Source organism: Mustelus asterias, unplaced genomic scaffold (genome assembly GCF_964213995.1).
Source record: "Mustelus asterias unplaced genomic scaffold, sMusAst1.hap1.1 HAP1_SCAFFOLD_2080, whole genome shotgun sequence".
NCBI lineage: Eukaryota > Metazoa > Chordata > Chondrichthyes > Carcharhiniformes > Triakidae > Mustelus > Mustelus asterias.
The window spans coordinates 18,497-45,610 of NW_027592025.1; the positions used below are offsets into that span (position 1 = coordinate 18,497).

At 44.7% G+C, this 27,114-nt stretch overlaps 1 protein-coding gene across 1 annotated transcript in view; it reads right to left on the reverse strand.

Annotated features, from left to right (window-relative positions):
• Positions 1–27,114, reverse strand: part of slc25a16 (solute carrier family 25 member 16) — a 62,060-nt gene that overhangs the window by 18,345 nt on the left and 16,601 nt on the right. Inside the window, exons 2-3 of the mRNA XM_078207144.1 lie at positions 21,019–21,111; positions 4,489–4,622 (exon numbers count right to left, since the gene is read on the reverse strand). Coding sequence (XP_078063270.1) covers positions 4,489–4,622; positions 21,019–21,111 — 227 coding nt within the window. The remainder of the gene's footprint in view (positions 1–4,488; positions 4,623–21,018; positions 21,112–27,114) is intronic.

The following is a 27,114-nucleotide window of genomic DNA, read 5'->3' on the forward strand; positions in this document are numbered from 1 at the left end:
TCAAAATCTCTGCATTCAAAAGTTCTTTAGCTATAGATTTTAAAACGCTAGGATGTAGGCCATCAGGTCCAGGAGATTTGCTGGCTTTTAGTCCTATTTATTCATCGAGTACAAAGAATTGGAGTGTGTCCAGTATGACACCGTTATTCAAGAAAGGGTGAAAGGACATTCCTAATAGCTACAGGATACACTGACAGAGCAATGAGTACAACATCAGGTAAATTAAGCCACATCATGATGAAGTTCTACTTAGAAAAGAAGTGGAGTTGTGTGTCCAGCTCTGGCTGCCACACTTCAGGAAGGACCCAAGGGTTTTCGAGGGGGTGCAGAGGAGATTTACCCAGAATGGTTCCAGGATTGAGGGATTTTAGCTACAAGGTTCAGTTGAAGAAGCTGTGGCTGTTCTCCCTGGAGCAAAGGAAATTGGGTGGAGAGGTGCACAAGATTATGACAGGTTTCGATAAGATAGTCAAGGAAAAACTGCTCCCATTAGTTAAGATTAGGCATTAATTAAGTAGGAACAAGAGACACAAGGTTTGGGGCAAGAGATGTAGGGGGAATGTCTGTGTCACACCCACATAGCATGTTCAGTTCTAGATGACCGTGGTACAGGGAGCCGTTCAAGTGGGGGGAGAAAAAAGAAATGTAGTCGTAATTGGGGATAGTATAGTTCGGGACATTGACACTGTTCTCTGTGACCAGGATCGAGAATCCCGAAGGTTGTGTTGCCTGCCTGGTGCTCGGGTTCAGGATATCTTATCTGGGCTGCAGAGGAACTTGGAGTGGGAGGGTAAAGATCCAGTTGTCGTGGTCCACATGGGTACCAATGGCATAGGTAGAACAGGAATAAAGATTCTGCTAAGGGAGTATGAACAGCTTGGAGCTAAATTAAAAAGCAGAACCAACAAGGTGGTAATCTCTGGATTACTACCTGAGCCACAAGCGAATTGGCACAGGCTCAATAAGATTAAGGAGGTAAATGCGTGGCTTAAAGATTGGTGTGGGAGGAATGGGTTTGAATTCATGGGACATTGGCACCAATCTTGGGGAAGAGAGGACCTGTTCCGATGGGACGGTCTCCATCTAAATCGTGCTGGGACCAGAGTCCTGGTGAATCGTATAACTAGGGCTGTAGATAGGGCTTTAAACTAAATAGTGGGGGAGAGGGTTCAGTTGTGTGGAAAATTAGAAAATCAAAGTTAAAGGAGAGGGTAGAAGAAGTGCAGGTTAATGGAGCTGAGGGCTCAGGAGAGGTTAGTAACTTTACTAAAGTTTCCAGACCACATAATAGAACAGAGAGTATAGAAGGTGACAGGAATCTAACCTCAGGCAGAGCAAAAAAGTTGACAAGTATGAGAAGGGAGGTGGTCAATGCAGGACTGAGGGTGTTGTACCTAAATGCGCGCAGTATATGGAACAAGGTAAATAAGCTTGTTGAGCACATTGAAATTACATTGTCAGTAAGGAGTGAAGTTAAATCGATAGCAAGAAGTGATATAGGATTAGAAGGCATAGAATCTCTGTGGGTAGAGTTGAGGAATCGCAAAGGTAAAAAGACCCTGATGGGAGTTATGTACAGACCCCCAAGCAGTAGTCAGGATGTGAGGCAGAAAATAAATCAGGAAGATAGAAAAGGCATATAAGAAAGGCAATATTACAATAATTATGGGGGACTTCAATATGCAGGTGGATTGGGAAAATCAAGTAGGGAGTGGATCCCAAGAAAAGGAATTTGTGGAATGTCTAAGAGATGTTTTTTTGGAGCAGCTTGTGATGGAGCCTACTAGGAAACAGGCTATTCTGGATTTGGTGATGTGTAATGAGGCAGACTTGATTAGAGAACTTCAGGTGAAGGAACCCTTAGGGAGCAGTGACCACAATATTTACCCTGCAGTTTCAGAGGGAGAAGCTGGAGTCGGACGTAACAATATTACAATTAAATAAAGGTAACTAAAAAAACATCAGGGAGGAGCTGGCCAGAGTTGATTGAAAAGGGAACCCAGCAGGGAAGACAGTGGAACAGCAATGGCAGGAGTTTTGGGGGGTTATTCGGGAGGCACAACAGAAATTCATCCCAAGGAGGAGGAAACATGCTAAGGGGAGGACGAGGCATCCATGGCTGATGCAGGAAGTCAAGGACAGAATAAAAGCAAAAGAAAAAGCATACAAAGTGGCGAAGATTAGTGGGAAGCCAGAAGATTGGGAAACCTTTAAAAGCAAGCAGAGGACAACTAAAAAAAGCAATAAGCCGGCAGGGGGGAGAAGATGGAATATGAGTGTAAGCTAGCTAGTAATATAAAAGATGATAGGAAGAGTTATTTTCAATATATAAAATGTAAGAGAGGCAAAAATAGCCATTGGACCACTGGAAAATGAGGCTGGAGAAGAAATAATACGAAACAAAGCAATGGCAGAGGAACTGAACAGTTACTTTGCATCAGTCTTCACGGTGGAAGACACCAGTAGGATGCCAGGAGAGTCAGGGAGCACAGGTGAGTGTAGTGGCCATCTCTAAGGAGAAGGTTCTGGGAAAACTGAAAGGTCTGAAGGTGGATAAATGACCTGGACCGGATGGACTACACCCCAGGGTTCTAAAAGAGATAGCTGAGGAAATTGTGGAGACATTGGTGGCGATCTTTCAGGAATCACTGGAGGCAGGGAGGGTGATGTGGAGATGCCGGCGTTGGACTGGGGTAAACACAGTAAGAAGTCTCACACACCAGGTTGAAGTCCAACAGGTTTATTTGTAGCAAACGCCACTAGCTTTCGGAACTCCCACCCACTTGACGAAGGAACAGCCAGTTCCGAAAGCTAGTGGCGTTTGCTACAAATAAACCTGTTGGACTTTAACCTGGTGTTGTGAGACTTCTTACTGGGCAGGGAGGGTACCAGAGGACCGGAAAGAAGCGCATGTAACACCGCTGTTTAAGAAGGGAGGGAGGCAGCAGATGGGAAATTATAGGCCGGTTAGACTGACTTCAGTCACTGGCAAGATTTTCAGAGTCCATTGTTAAAGATGAGATCGCAGAGTACTTGGAAGTGCATGATAAAGTAGGGCTGATCAACATGGCTTTGTCAAGGGGAGGTCATGTCTGACAAATCTGTTAGGGTTCTTTGAGGAGGTAACAAGGAAGTTAGATAAAGGAGAGCCAATGGACATGATTTATTTAGATTTCCAGAACACCTTTGACAAGGTGCCACATAGAAGACTGTTAAGTAAATTGAGTGCCCTGGTGTTAAGGGTAAGATCCTGGCATGGATAGAGGATTGGTTGACTGGCAGATGGCAGAGTGTGGGAATAAAGGGGTCTTTTTCAGGATGGCAGCCAGTGACTAGTGGTGTGCCTCAGGGGCCAGTGCTGGGACCATAACTTTTCACAATACACATTAACGATTTGGAGGAAGGAACTGAAGGCACTGTTGCTAAGTTTGCAGATGATACAAAGGTATGTAGAGGGACAGGTAGTACTGAGGAAGCAGGAGGGGCTGCAGAAGGACTTGGACAGGTTAGGAGAGTGGGCAAAGAAGTGGCAGATGGAATACAATGTGGAAAAGTGTGAGGTTATGCATTTTGGAAGGAGGAATGGAGGGATAGACTATTTTCTAAATGGAGAAATGCTTAGGAAATCAGAAACACAGAGGGACTTGGGAGTCCTTGTTCAAGATTCTCTTAAGGTTAATGTGCAGGTTCAGTTGGCAATTAGGAAGGCAAGTGCAATGTTAACATTCATGTCGAGAGGGCTAGAATACAAGAGCAGGGATGTACTTCTGAGGCTGTATAGGGCTCTGATCAGACCCCATTTGGAGTATTGTGAGCAGTTTTGGGCCCCTTATCTAAGGAAGGACGTGCTGGCCTTGGAAAGGGTCCAGAGGAGGTTCACAAGAATGATCCCTGGAATGAAGAGCTTGTCGTATGAGGAACGGTTGAGAACTCTGGGTCTGTACTCATTGGAGTTTAGAAGGATGAGGGGGGATCTTATTGAAACTTACAGAATACTGTGAGGGCCTGGATAGAGTGGACGTAGAGAGGATGTTTCCACTAGTAGGAAAAACTAGAACCAGAGGTCACAACCTCAGGCTAAAGGGACGATCCTTTAAAACAGAGATGAGGAGAAATTTCTTCAGCCAGAGAGTGGTGAATCTGTTGAACTCTGCTGCAGGAGGCTGAGGAGGCCAGGTCATTGAGTGTCTTTAAGACAGAGATAGATAGGTTCTTCATTGATAAGGGGATCAGGGGTTATGAGGAAAAGGCAGGAGCATAGGGATGAGAAAAAAAAGTCAGCCATGATTGAATGGCAGAGCAGACTCGATGGGCCGAGTGGCCTAATTCTGCTCCTATGTCTTATGGTCTTATTACTGTCCTGATGCACTAGAACCTATTTGCTCCACTGTTACACCACACTATTCCCACTCTGCAAGCTTACTTTATAATGATTTCATACTTTAAAAACACTATTATCATGAATTCTATTCACTCAGCTAACTTTACCTTTCTGTATCGGTCGAATGCAGTGAACTGAATAGCACCATAAGGAAAGATCCTGACCATCATAGCTCCGTTACCTTTATACAATCCAAGGAAACCCTCTTTCTTTGGTACAGCACGCAAAGTAGAAAACACTCCTGTAAGAAAGATCCCAGTCACAAATCAGGTTCCAAACAAACTTTTAATTACAAAACCGATTTGCTTACCTGCATTCCTCAAACAAGATACCACTTATACTCCACATTACTAATATGTGCAGTACCTTCACTGTTTGGAAGGTGTATCCAGAATGCTAGAATTACAAATGTAAATGTGTAAATTTCCATTACAAATGTAAATGTAGAAATTTAACTAAATACACAAATAAGATCAGAATGGTTTTTAATTGAAGACTGAATTGTATTACCTTAATACACTCCTTCCTGCACTCAAATTCACTTTAAAATGGGAAGCCAAACTTGTGCTAATTGAGAAATCCGCCAATAGGTTCTCTGCCACTATTTACCTTCACCAGTCAATATCCACATTGGAATTTTTATAGCTCCATGTGCTCTGATCAGCAATCTTGTAAAGAGTGCCTGAGCCACTTGTTCACCATGTAAGCTTGACACAGAAACAGAGTGCATCAGAACTATCCTGATCCAGATCATTGTGTGTAGTGTACAATCTCACAAATGGGTCACAGATCACCACCTGTACAGTAAAGTTTATTAGTCACAAGTAGGCTTACATTAACACTTAATGAAATTACTATGAAACTCCCCTCGTTGGCACACTCTGGCGCCTGTTCGGGTACATAGAGGGATAATATAGCATGGACAATTAACCTAACCTGCACATCTTTGGACTGTGGGAGGAAACCACTGTGCTACCGATTCAAAACTGAAAAGTGCCCATCCCACCTTAAATCGCCCTGGAAAGGCAAACCATCTAAAAAAATTTGAACAGGTTAAACAAGCTGTTTCACACTGCTACTATGCATTGGCTACCCAGGTGGTATTTTCCACCAACAGGATGTTGCCATCAGTCTAAAAAACAACCCTCTGCTGACCACATCGTTCAGCAATGTGATGTATGAATTTCAGTGCCGTTCAGATGCTGCTTGTCCCAATGATTGGTTGAATCAAACATGTTCCTTCACTTGTTCGCAGTAGGCAGAACACAATCCACACTCAACTAGCCTGTACTTGAAAAACCCAAAGCAACATTTTTTACTGCAAAATATGATTCCACATTGGGTAGTACCTACTGAAGAATGCCGAGTGTGCTAATGGCTCACTAACAACTGACTTAAGATAATTAGTCAAGATCATAGGGTGGCTCATTGCGTCTGCTAGAAGTGGGATACATTTACACACAGGGATCCACTTTCTGCAAATGAAAGGAATGTTTTCAAGTCTTGTGCTTTGTTTTGAATTACCCAAGAGATTGGCAAGTCTATAGTTCCCTGTGTTCTCTCTATGGCAATGCCTCAGCCAATCATAGTCCACTTGCCAACCAATCAGCACGATTTTCTTCTGTGGTATAAATTACAATTGTTTGAAATTGCCATTCTTGCATTTATCCTGACGAGTCTACAAGCCAAAAGACTTCAGTAATATTTTCAGAAATATTCAAATTCTGTGCAACCAAGCCGACTGCTTGGGGTTCCTGATCTAATTATCTCTCGTTCTTTAACCCTGCTTCACATGAAAATTACACCCGGTCATGATTCCCTTTGTGCAATAGAGTCATAGACGTTTACAGCATGGAAACAGGCCCTTTGGCCCAACTTGTCCATGCTGCCCAGTTTTTACCATTAAGCTAGTCCCAATTGCCCACGTTTGGCCCATCTCCCTGTGTGTCAATCTTACCCATGTAACTGTCTAAATGCTTTTTAAAAGACAAAATTGTACCTGCCTCTACTACCACCCTCTGCGTGAAAAAATTGCCCCTCTGGACCCTTTTGTATCTCTCTCCTCTCACCTTAAACCTGTGCCCTCCAGTTTTAGACTCCCCTACCTTTGGGAAAATATGTTGACTATCTACCCTATCTATGCCTCTCATTATTTTATAGACCTCTATAAGATCACCCCTAAGTCTCCTACGCTCCAGGGGAAGAAGTCCCAGTCTATCCAGCCTTTCCTTATAACTCAAACCAGCTAGTCCCGGTAGCATCCGAGTAAATCTTTTCTGGACCCTTTCTAGTTTAATAATATCCTTTCTACAATAGGGTGACCAGAACTGTACACAGTATTCCAAGTGTGGCCTTACTAATGTCTTGTACAACTTCAAGATGTCCCAACTCCTGTATTCAATATTCTGACCAATGAAACCAAGCGTGCTGAATGCCTTCTTCACCACTCTGCCCACCTGTGACTCCACTTTCAAGGAGCTATGGACCTGTACCCCTAGATCCCTTTGTTCCATAACTCTCCCCAACGCCCTTAACTGAGCAAGTCCGGCACTGGTTCAATCTACCAAAATGCATCACCTCGCATTTATCTAAATTAAACTCCATCTGCCATTTATCAGCCCACTGGCCCAATTGATCAAGATCCTATTGCAATGCTAGATAATTCTCCTCACTGTCCACTATGCCAATCCTGGTGCCACCTGCAAGCTTACTAACCATGCCTCCTAAATTCCCATCCAAATCATTGATATAAATGACAAATAACAGCAGCACTGATCCCTGAGGCACACCGCTGGTCACAGGCCTCCAGCTTGAAAAACAACCCTCTACAACCACCTTCTTCTTTCTGTCGTCAAGCCAATTTTGTATCCAGTTGGTTAACTCACCCTAGATCCCGTGAGATTTAACCTATGCAACAACCCACCATGTGGTACTTTGTCAAAGGCCTTGCTAAAGTTCATGTAGATAACATCGACTGCACTGCCCTCATCTACCTTCTTGGTCACCCCTTCAAAAAACTCAATCAAATTTGTGAGACATGATTTGCCACTCACAAAGCCATGCTGACTGTCCCTAATCAGTCCTTGCCTCTCTAAATGCCTGTAGATCCTGTCTCTCAGAATACCTTCCAACAACTTACCCACTACAGATGTGTGACTCACTGGCCTGTAGTTCCCAGGCTTTTCCCTGCAGCCCTTTTTAAACAAAGGTACAGCATTTGCCACCCTCCAATCTTCAGGCACCTCACCTGTGCCTGTCGATGATTCAAATACCTCTGCTAGAGGGCCCACAATTTCCTCCCTAGCCTCCCACAAGGCCCTGGAATAAACTTCATCAGGTCCCGGGGATTTATCTATCTTGATGACCTTTAAGACTTCCAGCAACTCCTTTTCTGTAATATGTACACTCCTCAAGATATCGCTATTTATTTCCCCAAGTTCCCTAACATCCATGCCTTTCTCAACAGTAAATACTGATGAGAAATATTCACTTAGGATCTCACTCATCTCTTGTGGATCCGCACATAGATGACTTTGTTAAAAGACCCTATTCTTTCCATAGTTACTCTTTTGCCCTTTATATATTTGTAGAAGCTCTTTGGATTCTCCTTTGCCTTATCTGCCAAAGCAATCTCATGTCCCTTTTTGCCCTCCTGATTTCTCTAGTATGAAAATATACCCGAGTCTTATTAAAAATCACATGGTGAATTTCCTGACCGTATGAATCATACAATCACGACAGTGCAGGAGGAGGCCATACGGCCCATCAAGCTTGCACCAACGACAATCCTAGGCCCTATCCTGTAACTCCACATATTTATCCTACTAATCCCCCTGACACTAAGGGACAATTGAGCACGGCAATTCCACCTAACCCACACATCTGTGGGAGGAAACCGGAGCACACCGAGGAAACCCATGCAGACATGAGGAGAACATTCAAACTCCACACAGTGACCCAAGGCTGGAATTGAACTTGAATATGACTTGGGATCATTTTTTCTCCCCCACACAACTTAAATAATATTTTCCCACTGTTTAAATTTAGAACTAGGTGGAAACTGATTCTAATGGTAACTGATTTTCAAATAGAAAATAAAACATGCTGAGCTGGACCTGCATCACGAGTGTGGCATGATGGCAAAGGTAGTTAACAAGGAGCCAACACAGTGTTCAACACAGAATATATTCCAACAGCAGCCTCTGCATCAAACCAACTTTGAGAGATATTTCATTCAACCACAAATATTTGCTCTTGGAGCTAGAAGCAAGAGTGATCCCAGACTCCACAGTGCTTACAATTAAATCCTGCTTCTTCATCCGCCCTGCCCACCATATGGCAAACACCTCCCCTACCACACAGCAAAATGACCCCTTTCTCCTCCAGTGTAATAGATAATTACATTTCAACCCAGCATGGAAATTACATCTCTAAATCAACCCAGTCCCTCTTCCCAGTAAATTACCTTCCAAAGTTATTCTCCTATAGGAAACCATATATCAAAGGGAGATGATGATCCCTCCCACAGTGTAATTAATGCCTACAGCAGGATAATTACCCTCACAAGGTTCACTTGGGGAGCTATTAGAGTTGGGCTTCCAGAGTCATGGGGATTGATTCAAGTTCAAAGAGGCTAATTGGGGCTATGAGACTGAGAGATCAAAGGTCATGGTTGGGCCACCTGGATGTCCAGGTGGAGGGGAGGGGTGGGAGGTCAGAGTTGCTCAATGATTGTGACAGTAACTGACTTTTCTTTATGACTGCAATGTCTATTGTTTCTTTTCCTATGATAGCACGACCGTCTTAGGAAATCCAGTTAGAGCAAGGACCTGAAGCAGTTGCTGTACTTTGATTTGTTTATGCAAAGGTCATAAGGACAACCTCAAGTGTGGGTAAAGGGCATCTCTTGTTTATCCTCATCAATATTGTGGGCAACGGACCTCATTTGGAAGACTCTCCATGCTTCCTTCCTACAGTGTTTACCTGTCAATTCGGGCTGTTACAAAGCCTATTCTTCAGGTCTGACCCATCATACTGTGACAGCACAAAATGACCACTGCCTATCTTATAGAATTGTGCAAAGAAAACAACAATAAAAAAAGAGGGAGAAGTAATTTTAATTTAATTGAAGGAGACTGATCCATTTTTCTCCTCAAAGTTATATAGTTGAAACAAACTTGACCCAGGATGGAATATTCTGTGGGCTGTGATATTTGCTTTCTCGGCCCAGGTTCTGGAGAGTTAGAACTGTAAGTTGTTCTATACTGATGGGGTCATAGAGAAGGCCATGCTGGGGTTTGGAATAGGAGAAAGGAACATGCCAAATAAGGAGGGCGAGTCTCTGTTATAAAGGATGGGCAGAGTGCCAGGGCAGTTATCCATGCTACTCTCCTCTGAATGGAGAGGCTCACTAGGCAAGGAGAGGCCATTCAACATCCTGACAGGGAAGGTGGAATAAAGAGAAGGAGCAGACAGGTTGTGGTGTTTAAACTATGCAGAGGGACTTGCAGTAGGAGAGACTGAAAAATTGGAGCAAGTTTTAATGTGCACCAGTAAAAACACAACTAGAAGTTACCAAGTCTAATTCCAATAATGGGAGATGGTCCAAACAAAGATGTTCATAATGTATATGAGAAAGATACAAAGCAATGGAGCACTAGTGTAAGAAGTTGGTCAAATACACGTGACACAAAAGGTCTTGCAGCAGTTGATAAACTAGACATTAGGAGTACCACACAGACAGGGTGAAATGATTCCAAACACCGAGGTACATATCTCAATACTGGAATTGTTCAGAAAAGACTCTTTTAGGAGAAGTGGTGGAATGGAGTATTCCAGTAGTGGGCACAAATAGAGAGCATATAAAAGAGAGGTCAGACATAACCATTCAGTGCTGGGTTCACTGTTATCTGTCATTCATATTAATGATTAGATTGGGAATTTAGGAGGCATGGTTAATAAGGTTGCAGATGACACCAAGATTGGTGGCACAGTGGACAGTGAAGGTGGTTATCTAGAATTGCAACGGAATCTTGATCAATTGGGTCAGTGGGCTGATGAATAGCAGATAGAGTTTAATTTAGATAAATGCGAGGTGATGCATTTTGGTAGATTGAACCAGGGCAGGACTTACTCAGTTAAGGGTAGGGCGTTGGGGAGAGTTATCGAACAAAGAGATCTAAGGGTACAGGTTCATAGCTCCTTGAGAGTGGAGTCACAGGTGCACAGGGTGAAGGCAGCATTCAGCATGCTTGGTTTCATCGGTCAGAACATTGAATACAAGAGTTGGGACATCTTGTTAAAGTTGTACAAGACATTGGTATGGCCACACTTGGAATACAGTGTGCAATTCTGGTCACCCTATTATAGAAAGGATATTATTAAACTAGAAAGAGTGCAGAAAAGATTTACTAGGATGCTACCGGGACTTGCTGGTTTGAGTTATAAAGAGAGTTCTCAGAATAATCAATTCCAGCCTCCCTGGCTGCCTGGACCCACTACAGTTTGCCTATCACCGCAACAGGTCCACAGCAGATGCCATCTCCCTGGCCTTGCACTCAATCCTGGAACACCTTGATAACAAAGACACCTATGTCAGACTCCTATTTATTGTCTACAGCTCAGCCTTCAACACCATTATTCCAACAAAACTCATCTCCAAACTCCATGGCCTGGGCCTCGGCACCTCCCTCCGTGACTGGATCCTGAACTTCCTAACTCACAGACCACAATCAGTAAGGATAGGCAACAACACCTCCTCCACGATCATCCTCAATACCGGTGCCCCACAAGGCTGTGTTCTCAGCTCCCTACTATACTCTTTATATACCCTTGACTGTGTGGCCAAATTCCCCTCCAACTTGATTTTCAAGTTTGCTGACGACACCACCGTAGTGGGTCGGATCTCAAACAATGACAAGACAGAGTACAGGAATGAGATAGAGAATCTGGTGAACTGGTGCAGCGACAATAATCTCTCCCTCAATGTCAACAAAACGAAGGAGATTGTCATCGACTTCAGGAAGCGTAGTGGAGAATATGCCCCTGTCTACATCAACAGAAGTGGAAAGGGTTGAGAGCTTCAAGTTTTTAAGGTGTCCAGGTCACCAACAACCTGTCCTGGTCTCCCCATGCCGACATTATAGTTAAGAAAGCCCACCAGCGCCTCTACTTTCTCAGAAGACTAAGGAAACTAAGGGTGGCACGGCAGCACAGTGGTTAGCACTGCTGCTTCACAGCTCCAGGGACCTGGGTTCGATTCCTGGCTTGGGTCACTGTCTGTGTGGAGTTTGCACATTCTCCTCGTGTCTGCGTGGGTTTCCTCTGGGTGCTCCGGTTTCCTCCCACAGTCCAAAGATGTGCGGGTTAGATTGATTGGCCATGCTAAAATTGCCCCTTAGTGTCCTGGGATGCGTGGATTTGCGGGTAAAATATGTAGGGATATGGGGGTAGGGCCTGGGTGGGATTGTGGTCGGTGCAGACTCGATGGGCCGAATGGCCTCTTTCTGTACTGTAGGGTTTCTATGATTTCTATGAAATTTGGCATGTCAGCTATGACTCTCATCAACTTCTACAGATGCACCATAGAAAGCATTCATTCTGGTTGTATCACAGCTCGGTATGACTCCTGCTCTGCCCAAGATCTCAAGAAACTACAAAAGGTCGTGAATGTAGCCCAATCCATCACGCAAACCAGCCTCCCATCCATTGACTCTGTCTACATTCTCCGCTGCCTCAGCAAAGCAGCCAGCACAATTAATGACCCCACGCACCCCAGACATACTCTTTTCCACCTTCTTCTGCTGGGAAAAAGATACAAAAGTCTGATGTCATGTACCAACCGATTCAAGAACAGCTTCTTCCCTGCTGCTGTCAGATTTTAAGTTGATCTTTCTCTACACCCTAGCTATGACTGTAGATGTATAGAACGTTGGTTCGGCCGCATTTGGAATACTGCGTCCAGTTCTGGTCGCCACACTACCAGAAGGACGTGGAGGCTTTGGAGAGAGTACAGAGGAGGTTTACCAGGATGTTGCCTGGTATGGAGGGGCTTGGTTATGAGGAGAGATTGGGGAAACTGGGGTTGTTCTCCCTGGAAAGACGGAGGATGAGGGGAGACTTAATAGAGGTGTATAAAATTATGAAAGGCATTGATAGGGTGAACGGTGGGAAGCTTTTCCCCGGGTCGGTGGTGACGTTCACGAGGGGTCATAGGTTCAAGGTGAAGGGGGAGAGGTTTAACACAGATATCAGAAGGACATATTTTACACAGAGGGTCGTGGGGGCCTGGAATGTGTTGCCGGGCAAGGTGGTGGAGGCGGACACACTGGGAACATTTAAGACTTATCTAGACAGCTATATGAACGGAGTGGGAATGGAGGGATACAAAAGAGTGGTCTAGTTTGGACCAGGGAGCGGCGCGGGCTAATTGTTCTTTGTTTCTCGTTTCAAGGCTTCATTCTATGATCATCTTGCTGGTGCCAGTACAGAGCGAGACTGCGGATAGTTGGGAACCTGTCTCGGGGGCAGGGAATTCAGATGGTGTTCGTAAAGCAGAAGTGGAAATGAATAGGGTTGGGAAGCATTTTCTGATCAGGGCCAGTGTGATCTCCTGGACTCGTTTCGATCGCCTCAGGGGGTCGGAGAGGAATTTCCCAGATTTTTTTTCCCCCATATTGGCCCTGGGGTTTTCACTCTGGGTTTTCGCCTCTCCCTGGAGATCACATGGTCTGGAATGGGGGGGTGGGGGTGAGTTAATAGGTTGTGATGAACAAAGCATCGTAGCTGTGAGGGACAGCTCGGTGGATAGGATATTAGGATGTAGATAGGCTGGAAAATTGGGCGGGGATCCTGGATTCAGGATTCAATCCTGGACCGGGGAGCGGCGCGGGCTTGGAGGGCCGAAGGGCCTGTTCCTGTGCTGTATTGTTCTTTGTTCTTTGACTGTAACACTACATTCTGCACTCTCTCATTTCCTTCTCCATGCATGGTATGCTGTGTATAGTGCGCAAGAAACAATACTTTTCACTGTATGCTAATACGTGACAATAATAAATCAAATTAAATCAAAAATCAAATCAAAAGTCTGGATAGACTGGGACATTTTTTCCTTGGAGCTGAGGAGCGTTATGGGTGATCTTATAGAGGTCCATAAAATGAGGGACACAGATGACGTAGATTGTCAACATCTTTTCCCAAAGGTAGGGGAGTCTAAAACTAGAGGGCATAAGTTTAAGGTGAAAGGTGAGAGATACAAAAGGGTCCAGAGGGGCAATTTTTTCACACAGATGGTGAGTGTGTCTGGAACGAGTTGCCAGAGTTAGTAGTAGAGGTGGTATAATTTTGTCTTTTAAAAAGCTACGTGGGTAAGATTGGTATAGAGGGATATGGGCCAAATGCGGGTAATTGGGACTAGCTTAATGGTAAAAACTGGGCAGCATGGACAAGTTGGCTGAAGGGCCTGTTTCCAGGTTGTAAACCTCTATGACTCTATTTCACTAGAACAAATATAGAGTCATATAGAAATATAGAAGCAGGAGGAGGCTATTCAGTCCTCGAGCCTGCTCCTCCATTCATTATGATCAAATTCAATACCCTGATCCCACCTCCCCCCCATATGCCTTGATCCCTTTAGCCCCAAGAACTTATAGCTAATTCCTTCTTGAATTCGCACAACAAATGTGTGGAATTGGCATGCTTCTACTACTACCTCTGGTAACTCGTTCCAGACATTCACCACCCTGTGTGTGTGTAAAAAGTGCCCCTCTGGACCCTTTTGTTTTGGTAATGAATTCCACAGTTTCACCACTCTCTGGGTGAAGGAATTTCTCCTCAGCTCAGTCCAGAAGAAACCTATGCAAACAAGGGGAGAACATGCAAATTTCACACAGACAGACAACCAAGGCCGGAACTGAACCCAGGTCCCTGGCGCTGTGACAACCCATGAGAAATGCTAAGAAACGTAATCAGTCAAGGAAACTGCAGAGAGCGAACAGCAGGAAGTGGCTTGTATCATGGATGTACTGGAAAAAGATAGAGGATGGTGAAAATTAGTTCCCATTAGTGAGTACAATGAAGAGGAAAGATGAGTTATTTCACATTCATTGAAGATTAGCCAGGTACTGTTTGAAAGTGTTAAAATGACATCACCTTGAGAGGATGCAATTAAACATAGAAAAGACACTGGAGCTCCTTGGGAACTTCTGATCATAGTTTTGTTTGCTAAAGTCCTTGGTATGCAAGATAACATGGCTTAAATTTTGCAGTAGAAATATTGGTGAGACCGAAAGGGTTAATAATCACAAGTTTCACAATCACACAAGCTGCTATGAAAATAAGAACAAAGAACAGTACAGCACAGGAAACAGGCCCTTCAGCCCCCCAAGCCTGTGCCACTCCTTGGTCCAACTAGACCAATCGTTTGTGTCCCTCCATTCCCAGGCTGCTCATGTGACTATCCAGGTAAGTCTTAAACGATGCCAGCGTGCCTGCCTCCACCACCCTACTTGGCAGTGCATTCCAGGCCCCCACCACCCTCTGTGTAAAAAACATCCCTCTGATATCTGAGTTATACTTCGCCCCTCTCACCTTGAGCCCGTGACTCCTCGTGATCGTCACTTCTGATCTGGGAAAAAGCTTCCCACCGTTCACCCTATCTATCCCCTTCATAATCTTGTACACCTCTATTAGATCTCCCCTCATTCTCCGTCTTTCCAGGGAGAACAACCCCAGTTTACCCAATCTCTCCTCGTAGCTAAGACCCTCCATACCAGGCAACATCCTGGTAAACCTTCTCTGCACTCTCTCTAACGCCACCACGTCCTTCTGGTATTGCAACGACCAGAACTGGACGCAGTACACCAAATGTGGCCTAACCAGCATTCTATACAGCTGCATCATCAGACTCCAGCTTTTATACTCTATACCCCGTCCTATAAAGGCAAGCATACCATATGCCTTCTTCACCACCTTCTCCACCTGTGCTGCCACCTTCAAGGATTTGTGGACTTGCACACCTAGGTCCCTCTGTGTTTCTATACTCTTGATGGCTCTGCCATTTATTGTATAACCCCTCCCTACATTATTTCTTCCAAAATGCATCACTTCGCATTTATCTGGATTAAATTCCATCTGCCATTTCTCCGCCCAATTTTCCAGCCTATCTATATCCTGCTGTATTGCCCGACAATGCTCATTGCTATCCGCAAGTCCAGCCATCTTCGTGTCATCCGCAAACTTGCTGATCACACCAGGTACACCTTCTTCCAAATCATTTATATATATCACAAATAGCAGAGGTCCCAGTACAGAGCCCTGCGGAACACCACTGGTCACAGGCCTTCAGCCGGAAAAAGACCCTCCGTCTCCTACGGCCAAGCCAGTTCTCCACCCATCTAGCCACTTCTCCTTGTATCCCATGAACCTTAACCTTTTTAACCAACCTGCCATGTGGGACTTTGTCAAATGCCTTACTGAAATCCATATAGACGACATCCACGGCCCTTCCTTCGTCAACCGTTTTTGTCACTTCCTCAAAAAACTCCACCGAATTTGTAAGGCACGACCTCCCTCTTACAAAACCATGCTGTCTGTCACTAATGAGATTGTTCTGTTCTAAATGCACATACATCCTGTCTCTAAGAATCCTCTCCAACAACTTCCCTACCACGGACGTCAAGCTCACCGGCCTATACTTTCCCGGGTTATCCCTGCTACCCTTCTTAAACAACGGGACCACATTCGCTATCCTCCAATCCTCAGGGACCTCACCTGTGTCCAAAGAAGCGACAAAGATTTCCGTCAGAGGCCCAGCAATTTCATCTCTCGTCTCCCTGAGCAGTCTAGGATAGATGCCATCAGGCCCTGGGGCTTTGTCAGTTTTAATGTTCCCTAAAAAACCTAACACTTCCTCCCTTGTAATGGAGATTTTCTCTAACGGGTCAACACCTCCCTCCGAGACACTCCCGGTTAACACATCCCTCTCCTTCGTGAATACCGATGCAAAGTATTCATTTAGGATCTCCCCTATTCCCTTGGGTTCTAAGCATAATTCCCCTCCTTTGTCCCCGAGAGGTCTGATTTTCTCCCTGACAACTCTTTTGTTCCTAACGTATGAATAAAATGCCTTAGGATTCTCCTTAATCCTATCTGCCAAGAACATCTCGTGACCTCTTTTTGCGCTTCTAACTCCCCGTTTGAGTTCTTTCCTACTCTCTCTGTATTCCTCCAGAGCTCCATCTGTTTTCAGTTGCCTGGACTTAACGTATGCCTCCCTTTTCATTTTAATCAGATCATCAATTTCCCTGGTTATCCACGGCTCTCGAATCCTACCTTTCCTATCCTTCCTTTTTACAGGCACATGCCTATCCTGCAGCCTTATCAATTGTTCCTTAAAAGACTCCCACATGCCAGACGTGGACTCACCCTCGAACATCCTCTCCCAATCAACGTCCACCAATTCCTGCCTAATCCGGCTATAGTTAGCCTTCCCCCAATTTAGCACCCTGCCCGTAGGACAGCACTCATCCTTGTCCATTACTATCCTAAAGTTAACAGAGTTGTGGTCACTATTTACCACATGTTCCCCTACCGAAACTTTGACGACCTGACCAGGCTCATTTCCCAGAACTAGGTCCAGTATAGCCCCCTCGCGAGTCGGGCTATCTGCATACTGTTCCAAAGAACCTTCCAGTATGCATTTTACAAATTCCTCCCCGTCCGGAACCCCAGCTCTAAGCACTTTCCAGTCTATACCAGGGAAATTAAAGTCCCCCACGACAACAACCCTATTTTTTCTGCACATATCCAGAATCTCCTGACATATCCTTTCCTCCACCTCCCGTGGGCTGTTGGGTGGTCTGTAGTACACCCCCAGCATAGTGACTGCACCCTTCCTGTTTCTGAGTTTCACCCACAGTGACTCAGTACATGACCCATCTAAGTTGTCTACCCTCTGCACCGCGGTAATATGCTCCCTAATATCGCTACTCCCCCACCTTTTTTAGCCCCTCCTCTGTCTCGCCGAAAACACTTATGCCCCGGGATATTCAGCTGCCAGTCCTGTCCTTCTTTTAACCAAGTCTCCGTCACCGCAACCACACCCAAATTCTGCGTAAGCATTAAGGCCCTAAGTTCATCTGTCTTACCCGTTACGCTCCTCGCATTGAAGCAGATGCACTCCAGACCTCCAGGCTCACTCAGGTCATCCTCCTCCAGAGTGCTCCTCTTCTTAGCTAGCCTTGCCCTGGCCCCCAGCTCAACCCCAGCCTCAGTACTTACTGACCTACTGTTTTGTTCCCCACCCCCCTGCCACACTAGTTTAAACCCTGCCGAAACACTCTAGCAAAACTCCCAGCCAGGATATTTGCTCCCTTCCAGTTAAGGTGAAACCCATCCTTTCTGTACAGTTGCCATCCTGACTTGAAGACTTCCCAGTTATCTATGAATTTAAAACCCTCCCTCTTGCACCAGTCCTTTAGCCATGCGTTCAACTGTATAATCTCCCTGTTCCTGGCCTCACTTGCACTAGACACCGGGAGCAGTCCAGAGATTGCTACCCTGGAGGCCTTACTTTTTAGCCTAGCACCCATCTCCCTGAATTTCTCTCGTATGACCCCCCTGCTCTTCCCACCTACATCATTTTCACCAATGTGTATAATTACGTCCGTTTGACTATCTTCCTTTTTTAATATGCTTCCTACCCTCTCGGAGACATCCAGTACCCCGGCACCAGGGAGGCAGACTACCATCCCGGATTCCCGTTCACTCCCACAGAACCACTTGTCCGTGCCTCTAACCATCGCGTCCCCCACCACTATCGCTCTCCTAAACCCCTTCGTTCCCTTCCGGACCCCTGAGCCTGTCTCTGTGCAGGCGATCTGGTCCTCATAGCTTACCCCTGGAGGGTCATCCCCCTCCACAGAATCCAAAACAATATACCTATTTTGGAGAGGGACAACCACAGGGGATCCCTCCACAGACTGCTCACTCCCTTCCCTTATCCCATCTGTTGCCCATCCCTTTCTTTTATGGGAGACTGCCACTGGGGTACTTTCTGGCACATCACCCTTCTGACTATTACCCCTCCTAACTGTGACCCACGTGTCTTCCTTCCGAGACCCTGGTGTCACTACCTGACTATAACTTCTATCTATTAATCTCTCATGTTCCCTAACTAAACTGAGGTCATCGAGCCGCAGCTCCAGCTCCCTTACACGATCCTTCAGGAGTTGCAGTTCCACGCATCTGGCACAGATATGGACCTCCGGGAGGCAAGTCGCCTCCAGGAACTCCCACATCTCACACCAAATACAGTATACTGGCCTCCCACTCATACCTGCCATTTTCGTTTTAGTTTTTGGAAGATCAAACAAAAAGGGGGGGAACAGAAGAAAAGCAAACAACCTTCCTCGCCTCCGTCGAAGCCCTGTGAGCCAAAGCCCTTACAGCTTACACTCTGCTCCCTGCTCACTCCACTGCCCGCTCCAGACGCTGCCCGCTCAAAAGTGCGGCGTGCTTTTAAACCCTCCAAAAACCTTCCCAGGCTTCTCCTGGGCCTACTTCCGGTTTTGGAAAAAACCTCCGATTTTTAACACAAAATTAACTGGAAAATAAATAAATCAAATGCAGAAACAAACTCCCTTACCCTCAGCCTGCTCTTGTGGAACAATAAGGCTGAAACCTCCAATGTAAGCCCTTTTTAAACTCTCCAAAAACCTTCCCAGGCTTCTCCTGGTCTTCTTAAAAGAGCCTTCACAGATAGGCACCAAGAGCATTAAATCAGACATCTGTAACTGGAAAAGGGAGTGATATACAGACACAGGAATGAGCTGTGTCATGATAACTTGCAAACAAAATGTATTAAGTCTTAACACTGATTGGATATTATAATGAAAAAAGCGTAACGTAATTGGTTTAAGCTAATTACTTGTAATCGAATTTGAAATTATAATTGCTTATGTAGCTCAGAATACCACACTCTGGCTAGCTACAAAACGCGAGCTGTAGTTTTCCAGTGTCTTTGCTATAGCTTGCAATTAAAACAATCTGTTTAAGAGAACTCTGTGACTTGGTCTGGTTAGTTGAAGGATACAGTTGTAATCAATTAAAAGGCTAACATCAAGGCCTACAACAATTGGATGACAGGATGGGGTTTCGTTCAGGCTGGCTGGGGATAGCGGTGAGCAACTATCGTCTCTGATTAATACTCTTGGCTGAGGGCTATTGTCCACCAGCAATCGATTTAATGAGCGAAATCCAAGCCCAGAGTAAACCAGACAAAGGGAGTTCTGGGGGACGCCCAGCGGTTTTGTGCAAAAAAACTGCGATCATGTGGAGTGGTCAAAAGGCCATGGCAAAAGCCGAGGAGGCATAACTCGCGGAATGGGTAGAAGAAACTGTTTGCTCTGAAATCATTTTGACTAAGCTGTACTGCAGCTATAGGATCAGTAAAAATTTAAGCGTAGCCAATTAATATCTGCCTAAAGGAAATTCGGAGTCTTACAAAATTAGAAATTTGAGTTGTAGGTTTAATTACAGCTATAGAAGTAAATCAGACACTGGAAATTAACTGACAAACAACTTGTGTTGCTCTGTCACTTTAAGAAGTGATAAAAATGAACATACAATGAACATACGTAACTTCAAGAAGCTAGAAGTGGAAAGTGACTTGTTTAAATTTATGAGCTATGCGGCCATCCTATGTGGTTAGAGTTTTTTTTTCAAATTAGGTAAAGTGACATACTCGCATGCCTAGTCCTGTTTAGGGTCTGTAGAAAAGTTAACTATTTCATCAGACAGTTGATTTGATTTTAAATCACCCATAAACTCGTGTCTATGTTAGTCTATGATGGCAGATTTATAGGAAGCAATTAAATGTGGAAATTTTAAACATAGGCTGGAGGAATTTGGAATAAGTGTGAAAATGAAGTAATCTTAATTTGGTAGGGTTAATTAAAACAAAAAAGCAATCCAACAGTATTGAACTCTACCTTTCCCCTCAGGCCCCTTTGGTCTCCAGTGAGATAGTCCTCTTTTGCCATTATTCCAATTAGTCTTTGTCCTCTGACTCCACCTTACCAGGAGCCCATCTTCAAATTAGTTCATTCACATCAACAGAAGCAAACTGACTCCCGAGCATAGCAATCAAAACATTGCTCAGAAGGGACATTTTTCAGATATTGAAACAACATAAATTTGCCCAAAAATGTCAACATCAATTGCCATCACTGGCTCAGTCTGTTTACATTGTCCCTTCCATGGCAAATATACATTTCTATCCTACCTGCTCTATACATGAACACGTGATCCTGATATGACTGTGTACTGAAGAAGCTCTTCTTTATCAACATGGAAATGTGTGAACACTGAGCAGTGGTTAGGAGTTGCTCCTCTCCTGGTTGGTCCTTTTCTTATGGAGAAAAACACCCAGCTGTCTATTTCCCCATTCTAGACAGAGGTCGTGCCTTACCCATTTGGATCAACCAGTAAGAGAGTATTGTATTAAGTACTTGTTCAATGGTAAATCTGAAATGAGACATTTTGTGACTGACATCTCCCCTGTCTCTTTGAACACCGACGTGCTCAAAAATTCAAGTAAAAAAATTACAGCCGACTGATAGATTTCTGTTAATAATTACCAAGGTGTTTATAATGCTGATTGTGAGCCTGGAGTAAAATTTTCACTCTGTCCAAGGGTGCAATTGTCGACTTTGCACAACATCCTGCAACACCTGCACAAAAAATAAATTTATATTAAGCTTCAGCAGTAACAAAACAGTAATTTCTAAAAACATTTCCATGTGATAATCTGCACCAAAAATACAAGTAAATTTGATGTTAGCTGTAATTCGGTATAGTGTAATTGCCCGAGACAGAACATAAGAAACAGAAACAGGAATAGACCATTCAATTCAGCCCTTTGCTCGATCCTTCAACAGGATTGTGGCTCATCTCCAACCTCAACTCCATCATAGTATCCCCAATATCCCTCAATCCCCTTAGTACCAAAGATCTACTCAACTCTGTCTCAAATATATTCAAAGACTGAGAATTCTAAAAATTTAAAACCTTTGAGTGAAGAAATTTCTCCTCATCTCAGACTGTTCTCCAGACTCTTCAACCAAGAGAAATATTCTCTCAGCATCTACCCTTTCAAGCTCCTTAAGAATTGTATATGTTTCAATCAGGTCATTGCTCATTCTTCTAAATTCTCAGGATTATAAGCCAAGCCAATTCAATATGTCCTCATTGGAGAAGCCCCGCCTTGCAGCAATCAGTTCAGTGAACCTTCAGCGCGCTCCCACCAAGACAAGTACATCCTCCTGAGTTAAGAGGCCAAAACTGTACGCAGTAGTCCAGGTGTGGTCTCATTTAGGCTCCATGTAATTGTAATAAGACTTCTTCACTCCTTTGTGATAAAAATGAACATACAATAGTAATTTGTCAGGGGGGTGGGAAAAGGAGTTGTAGTCCGGAAGTCAGTGTTGAGGGTAGTGAGGTATTGGGGAAGGGTGGGTACCGGTAGACAGGAAGGTGGGTTGAAGTGTGTCTACTTCAATGCAAGGAGCATCCGGAACAAGGTAGACGAACTTGGGGCGTGGATTGGTACTTGGGACTATGATGTTGTGGCCATTACGGAAACGTGGGTAGAACAAGGACAGGAATGATTTTTGGACGTTCCGGGTTATAGATGTTTCAGTAAGTGTCGGGAAGCTGGTAAAAGAGGTGGAGGAGTAGCATTGTTAATCAAGGATAATTTAATGGCTGTGGAAAGGTACTTCGAAGGGGATCTGCATACTGAGGTAATATGGGCTGAAGTTAGAAATAGGAAAGAAGCGGTCACGTTGTTAGGAGTTTACTATAGGCCCCCAAATAGTAATAGAGATGTGGAGGAAGAAATTGCTAAGCAGATTATGGATAGGTGTGGAGGTCACAGGGTAGTTGTCATGGGGGACTTTAACTTTCCAAATATTGATTGGAACCTTTATAGGTCGAATAGTTCGGATGGGGCAGTTTTTGTGCGTGTGTGTTTCCTGACACAATATGTGGATAGGCCAACAAGAGGTGGGGCCACATTGGATTTGGTACTTGGAAATGAACCGGGCCAAGTGATAGATTTGGTTGTGGGTGAGCACTTTGGAGATAGTGACCACAATTCGGTGTCTTTTGTTATTGCAATGGAGAAGGATAGGGCCGTACGGCAGGGCAAGGTTTACAATTGGGGGAGAGGTAATTATGATGCGATCAGGCAAGAATTAGGGGACATAAGATGGGAACAGAAACTGTCAGGGAAAGGCACTAATGAAAAGTGGAACTTTTTCAAGGAACAAATACTGGGTGTCCTTGATAGGTATGTCCCTGTCAGGCAGGGAGGAAATGGCTGAGTGAGGGAACCATGGTTCACAAAAGAGGTGGAATGTCTTGCAAAAAGGAAGAGGGAAGCTTATGTAGGGATGAGGAAACAAGGTTCAGATGGCTCAATTGAGGGTTACAAGTTAGCAAGGAATGAGCTGAAATAGGGGCTTAGGAGAGCTAGGAGGGGGCATGAGAAGTCACAGGTGGATAGGGTCGTAAAGAGTGCCTTTGGTACATTGGCCTTTATAAATCGGAGTATCGAGTATAAAAGTTGGAGTGTTATGGTAGGGTTATATAAGGCATTGGTGAGGCCGAATTTGGAGTATTGTGTACAGTTTTGGTCACCTAGTTACAGGAAGGATGTAAATAAGGTTGAAAGAGTGCAGACAAGGTTCACAAGGATGTTGCCGGGACTTGAGAAGCTGATTTACAGAGAGAGATTGAATAGGTTGGGACTTTATTCCCTGGAGCGTAGAAGATTGAGGGGGGATTTGATAGAGGTGTATAAGATTTTGATGGGTATAGATAGAGTGAATGCAAGCAGGCTTTTTCCGCTGAGGCTAGGGGAGAAAAAAACCAGAGGGCATGGGTTAAGGGTGAAAGGAGAAAAGTTTAAAGGGAATATTAGGGGGGGCTTCTTCACGCAGAGAGTGGTGGGAGTGTGGAATGCGCTGCCAGATAAAGTGGTAAAGGGGTCACTTTTAACATTTAAGAAAAACTTGGACAGGTTCATGGATGAGAGGGGTGTGGAGGGATATGGTCCAAGCGCAGGTCAGTGGGACTAGGCAAAAAATGGTTCGGCACAGACAAGAAGGGCCAAAAGGCCTGTTTTTGAGCTGTAATTTTCTATGGTTCTAAGTCCTTGGCAGGTCAGATCAAGGAAAACCCCAAGGCTTTTTACTCTTATGTGAGGAATAAAAAAAAATGACCAGGGTGAGGTTAGGGTCGGTCAAGGACAGTAGTGGGAACTTGTGGATGGAGTCAGTAGAGATAGGAGAGGTGATGAATGAATACTTTTCTTCAGTGTTCACCAACGAGAGGGGCCATGTTTTTGAGGAAGAGGTGGTGTTACAGGCTAATAGACTGGAGGAAGTAGATGTTCGGAGGGAGGATGTACTAGCAGTTTTGAATAAACTGAAGGTCGATAAGTCCCCTTGGCCTGATGAAATATATCCTAGGATTTTTTGGGAGGCAAGGGATGAGATTGCAGAGCCTTTGGCTTTGATCTTTGGGTCCTCACTGTCCACGGGGATGGTGCCAGAGGACTGGAGAGTGGCGAATGTTGTTCCTCTGTTTAAGAAAGGGTATAGAAATGACCCTGGTAATTATAGGCCGGTTAGTCTTACTTCGGTCGTCGGTAAGTTGATGGAAAACGTCCTTAGGGATGGGGTTTATGACCATTTAGAAAGATGCGGATTAATCCGGGATAGTCAGCACGGATTCGTGAAGGGCAAGTCGTGCCTCACAAATTTGACTGAATTTTTTGAGGAGGTAACCAAGTGCGTTGATGAAGGTAGGGCAGTTGATGTCATATACATGGATTTTAGTAAGGTGTTTGATAAGGTCCCCCATGGTCGGCTTATGATGAAAGTGAGGAGGTGGGGGATAGAGGGAAAGTTGGCCGATTGGATAGGTAACTGGCTGTCTGATCGAAGACAGAGGGTGGTGGTGGATGGAAAATTTTCGGACTGGAGGCAGGTTGCTCGCGGAGTGCCACAGGGATCAGTGCTTGGTCCTCTGCTATTTGTGATTTTTATTAATGACTTAGAGGAGGGGGCTGAAGGGTGGATCAGTAAATTTGCTGATGACACCAAGATTGGTGGAGTAGTGGATGAGGTGGAGGGCTGTTGTAGACTGCAAAGAGACATTGATAGGATGCAAAGCTGGGCTAAAAAATGGAGATGGAGTTTAACCCTGATAAATGTGAGGTGATTCATTTTGGTAGGACAAATTTAAATGTGGATTACAGGGTCAAAGGTAGGGTTCTGAAGACTGTGGAGGAACAGAGAGATCTTGGGGTCCATATTCACAGATCTCTGAAGGTTGCCATTCAAGTGGATAGAGCTGTGAAGAAGGCCTATAGTGTGTTAGCTTTTATTAACAGGGGGTTGGAGTTTAAGAGCCGTGGGGTTATGCTGCAACTGTACAGGACCTTGATGAGACCACATTTGGAATATTGTGTGCAGTTCTGGTCACCTCACTATAAGAAGGATGTGGAAGCGCTGGAAAGAGTGCAAAGGAGATTTACCAGGATGCTGCCTGGTTTGGAGGGTAGGTCTTATGAGGAAAGGTTGAGGGAGCTCGGGCTGTTCTCTCTGGAGCGGAGGGGGCTGAGGGGAGACTTAATAGAGGTTTATAAAATGATGAAGGGGATAGATAGAGTGAACGTTCAAAGACTATTTCCTCGGGTGGATGGAGCTATTACAAGGGGGCGTAACTATAGGGTTCATGGTGGGAGATATAGGAAGGATATCAGAGGTAGGTTCTTTACGCAGAGAGTGGTTGGGGTGTGGAATGGACTGCCTGCAGTGATAGTGGAGTCAGACACTTTAGGAACATTTAAGCGGTTATTGGATAGGCACGTGGAGCACACCAGGATGATAGGGAGTGGGATAGCTTGATCTTGGTTTCAGATAAAGCTCGGCACAACATCGTGGGCCGAAGGGCCTGTTCTGTGCTGTACTGTTCTAATATACTTTGCTAATCGCTTGCTGTATCTACATGCTAATTTAGTAACTTCAAAAGCAACTGGGGACAACCATGAGGCGGCATGATGGCACAGTGGTTAGCACTGCTGCCTCACAGCTCCAGGGACCCGAGTTCAATTCTCGGCTTGGGTCACTGTCTGTGTGGAGTTTGCACATTCTCCCCGTGTCTGTGTGGGTTTCCTCCGGGCGCTCCGGTTTCCTCCCACAGTCCAAAGATGTGCGGGTTAGGTGGATTGGCCATGCTAAATTGCCTCTTAGCGTCAGGGGGACTAGCAGGGTGAATGCATGGGGTAATGGGGAAAGGGCCTGGGTCGGATTGTGGTCAGTGCAGACTCGATGGGTCAAATGGTCGCCTTCTGCACTTTAGGGTTCTATGATTCTAACTCATTGTGCCTTCAAGTAATAACTGGTTTATAAACAACAATATTTATACACACAAAGATAAGGATCTGACAACTGTAATACACATCAACTCTCTTCTCATTTCTGGATCCAGCTGAGGTTCCTCTCTGACCCAGGACATGCACCCTCACTCCCAATTGGCAGACTTCCCGCACAGCCTCTCTCTTGGGTCCGGTCCGATCATCTGGCCCTCAAGGATCGTCCCCTTAAAGGAGCCGCATTACCACAGTTAACTTTCTGATTTGTAAACGATGACTGCCATATTCCACTGAATACCAACAATTTCCTGTTCCTCACCATTCAAAAAGTATTCGCTTTTCTATTTTCCTTCCAAAATCCATATTTCCCACATTATATTCTCTCTGCTATATCATACCCACTCAGTTAGTTTATTTCTTCACCACTTCCTTGTGTCCTCACATCTTATTTTCTCACCTAACTTTACATTGTCAGAAAGCTTGGATATAGGACACTCTGTCCTCTGCTTCACTATTACTGATTGTAAGTAGTTGAGGCCTAAACACAAATGGCAATTCCCCACTGGTTACAGCCTGTTATCCTGAAAATGATCTCTTTATCCCCATTCTGTTCTCTTTCTTTAATTAATCCTCAATTCACGTTAATATATTACTCCCACAAGCCCTAACTTTACGTAAAACTCCGCGTGGCACTTAATTGAATACTTTCCAGAAATCCTTCCATGGCCTTGCCCCCTGCCTATCTCTTCAATCTTCTCCAGCCCTAAAATTCTCCAAAAAATCTGTGTTCCTTTAATTCTGGCTTCTTCAGCATCCCCAATTTTCTTCGCTCCATCATTGGGTAAAAATCCTGGAATTCCCTCTCTAACAGCATTGTGGGTGTACCTACACCTTAGGGACTGCAGTGGTTAAAGGAGGCAGCTCAACAATCTCAACGCCAATAAACGTTGGCCAAGCCAGCAATGCCCACATCCCATAAATGAATTTTTAAAAATTTGGTGGCCATTTCTTCAGTTGCCTTGCCTAAGCTCTGGAATTCCCTTCCTAAGCCACTTTGCCTCTCCACCTTGCTTCCCTGCTTTAAGACACTCCTCAAGACCAACCATTTGGATCATGCTTTTGGTTATCAGACCTAATTTCTCTCTGTGGTTCAGTTCATTCTTTGTGAAACACTGTGGAACATTTCATTAGGTTAAAGCTGCGATGTTAATTTCTGGCTGTAACTGGATAGTTAGGATTGGAACCAGGTGAAGGCAGTAATAGTGGAGAGATGTTGGAGAGGGTGATGTGG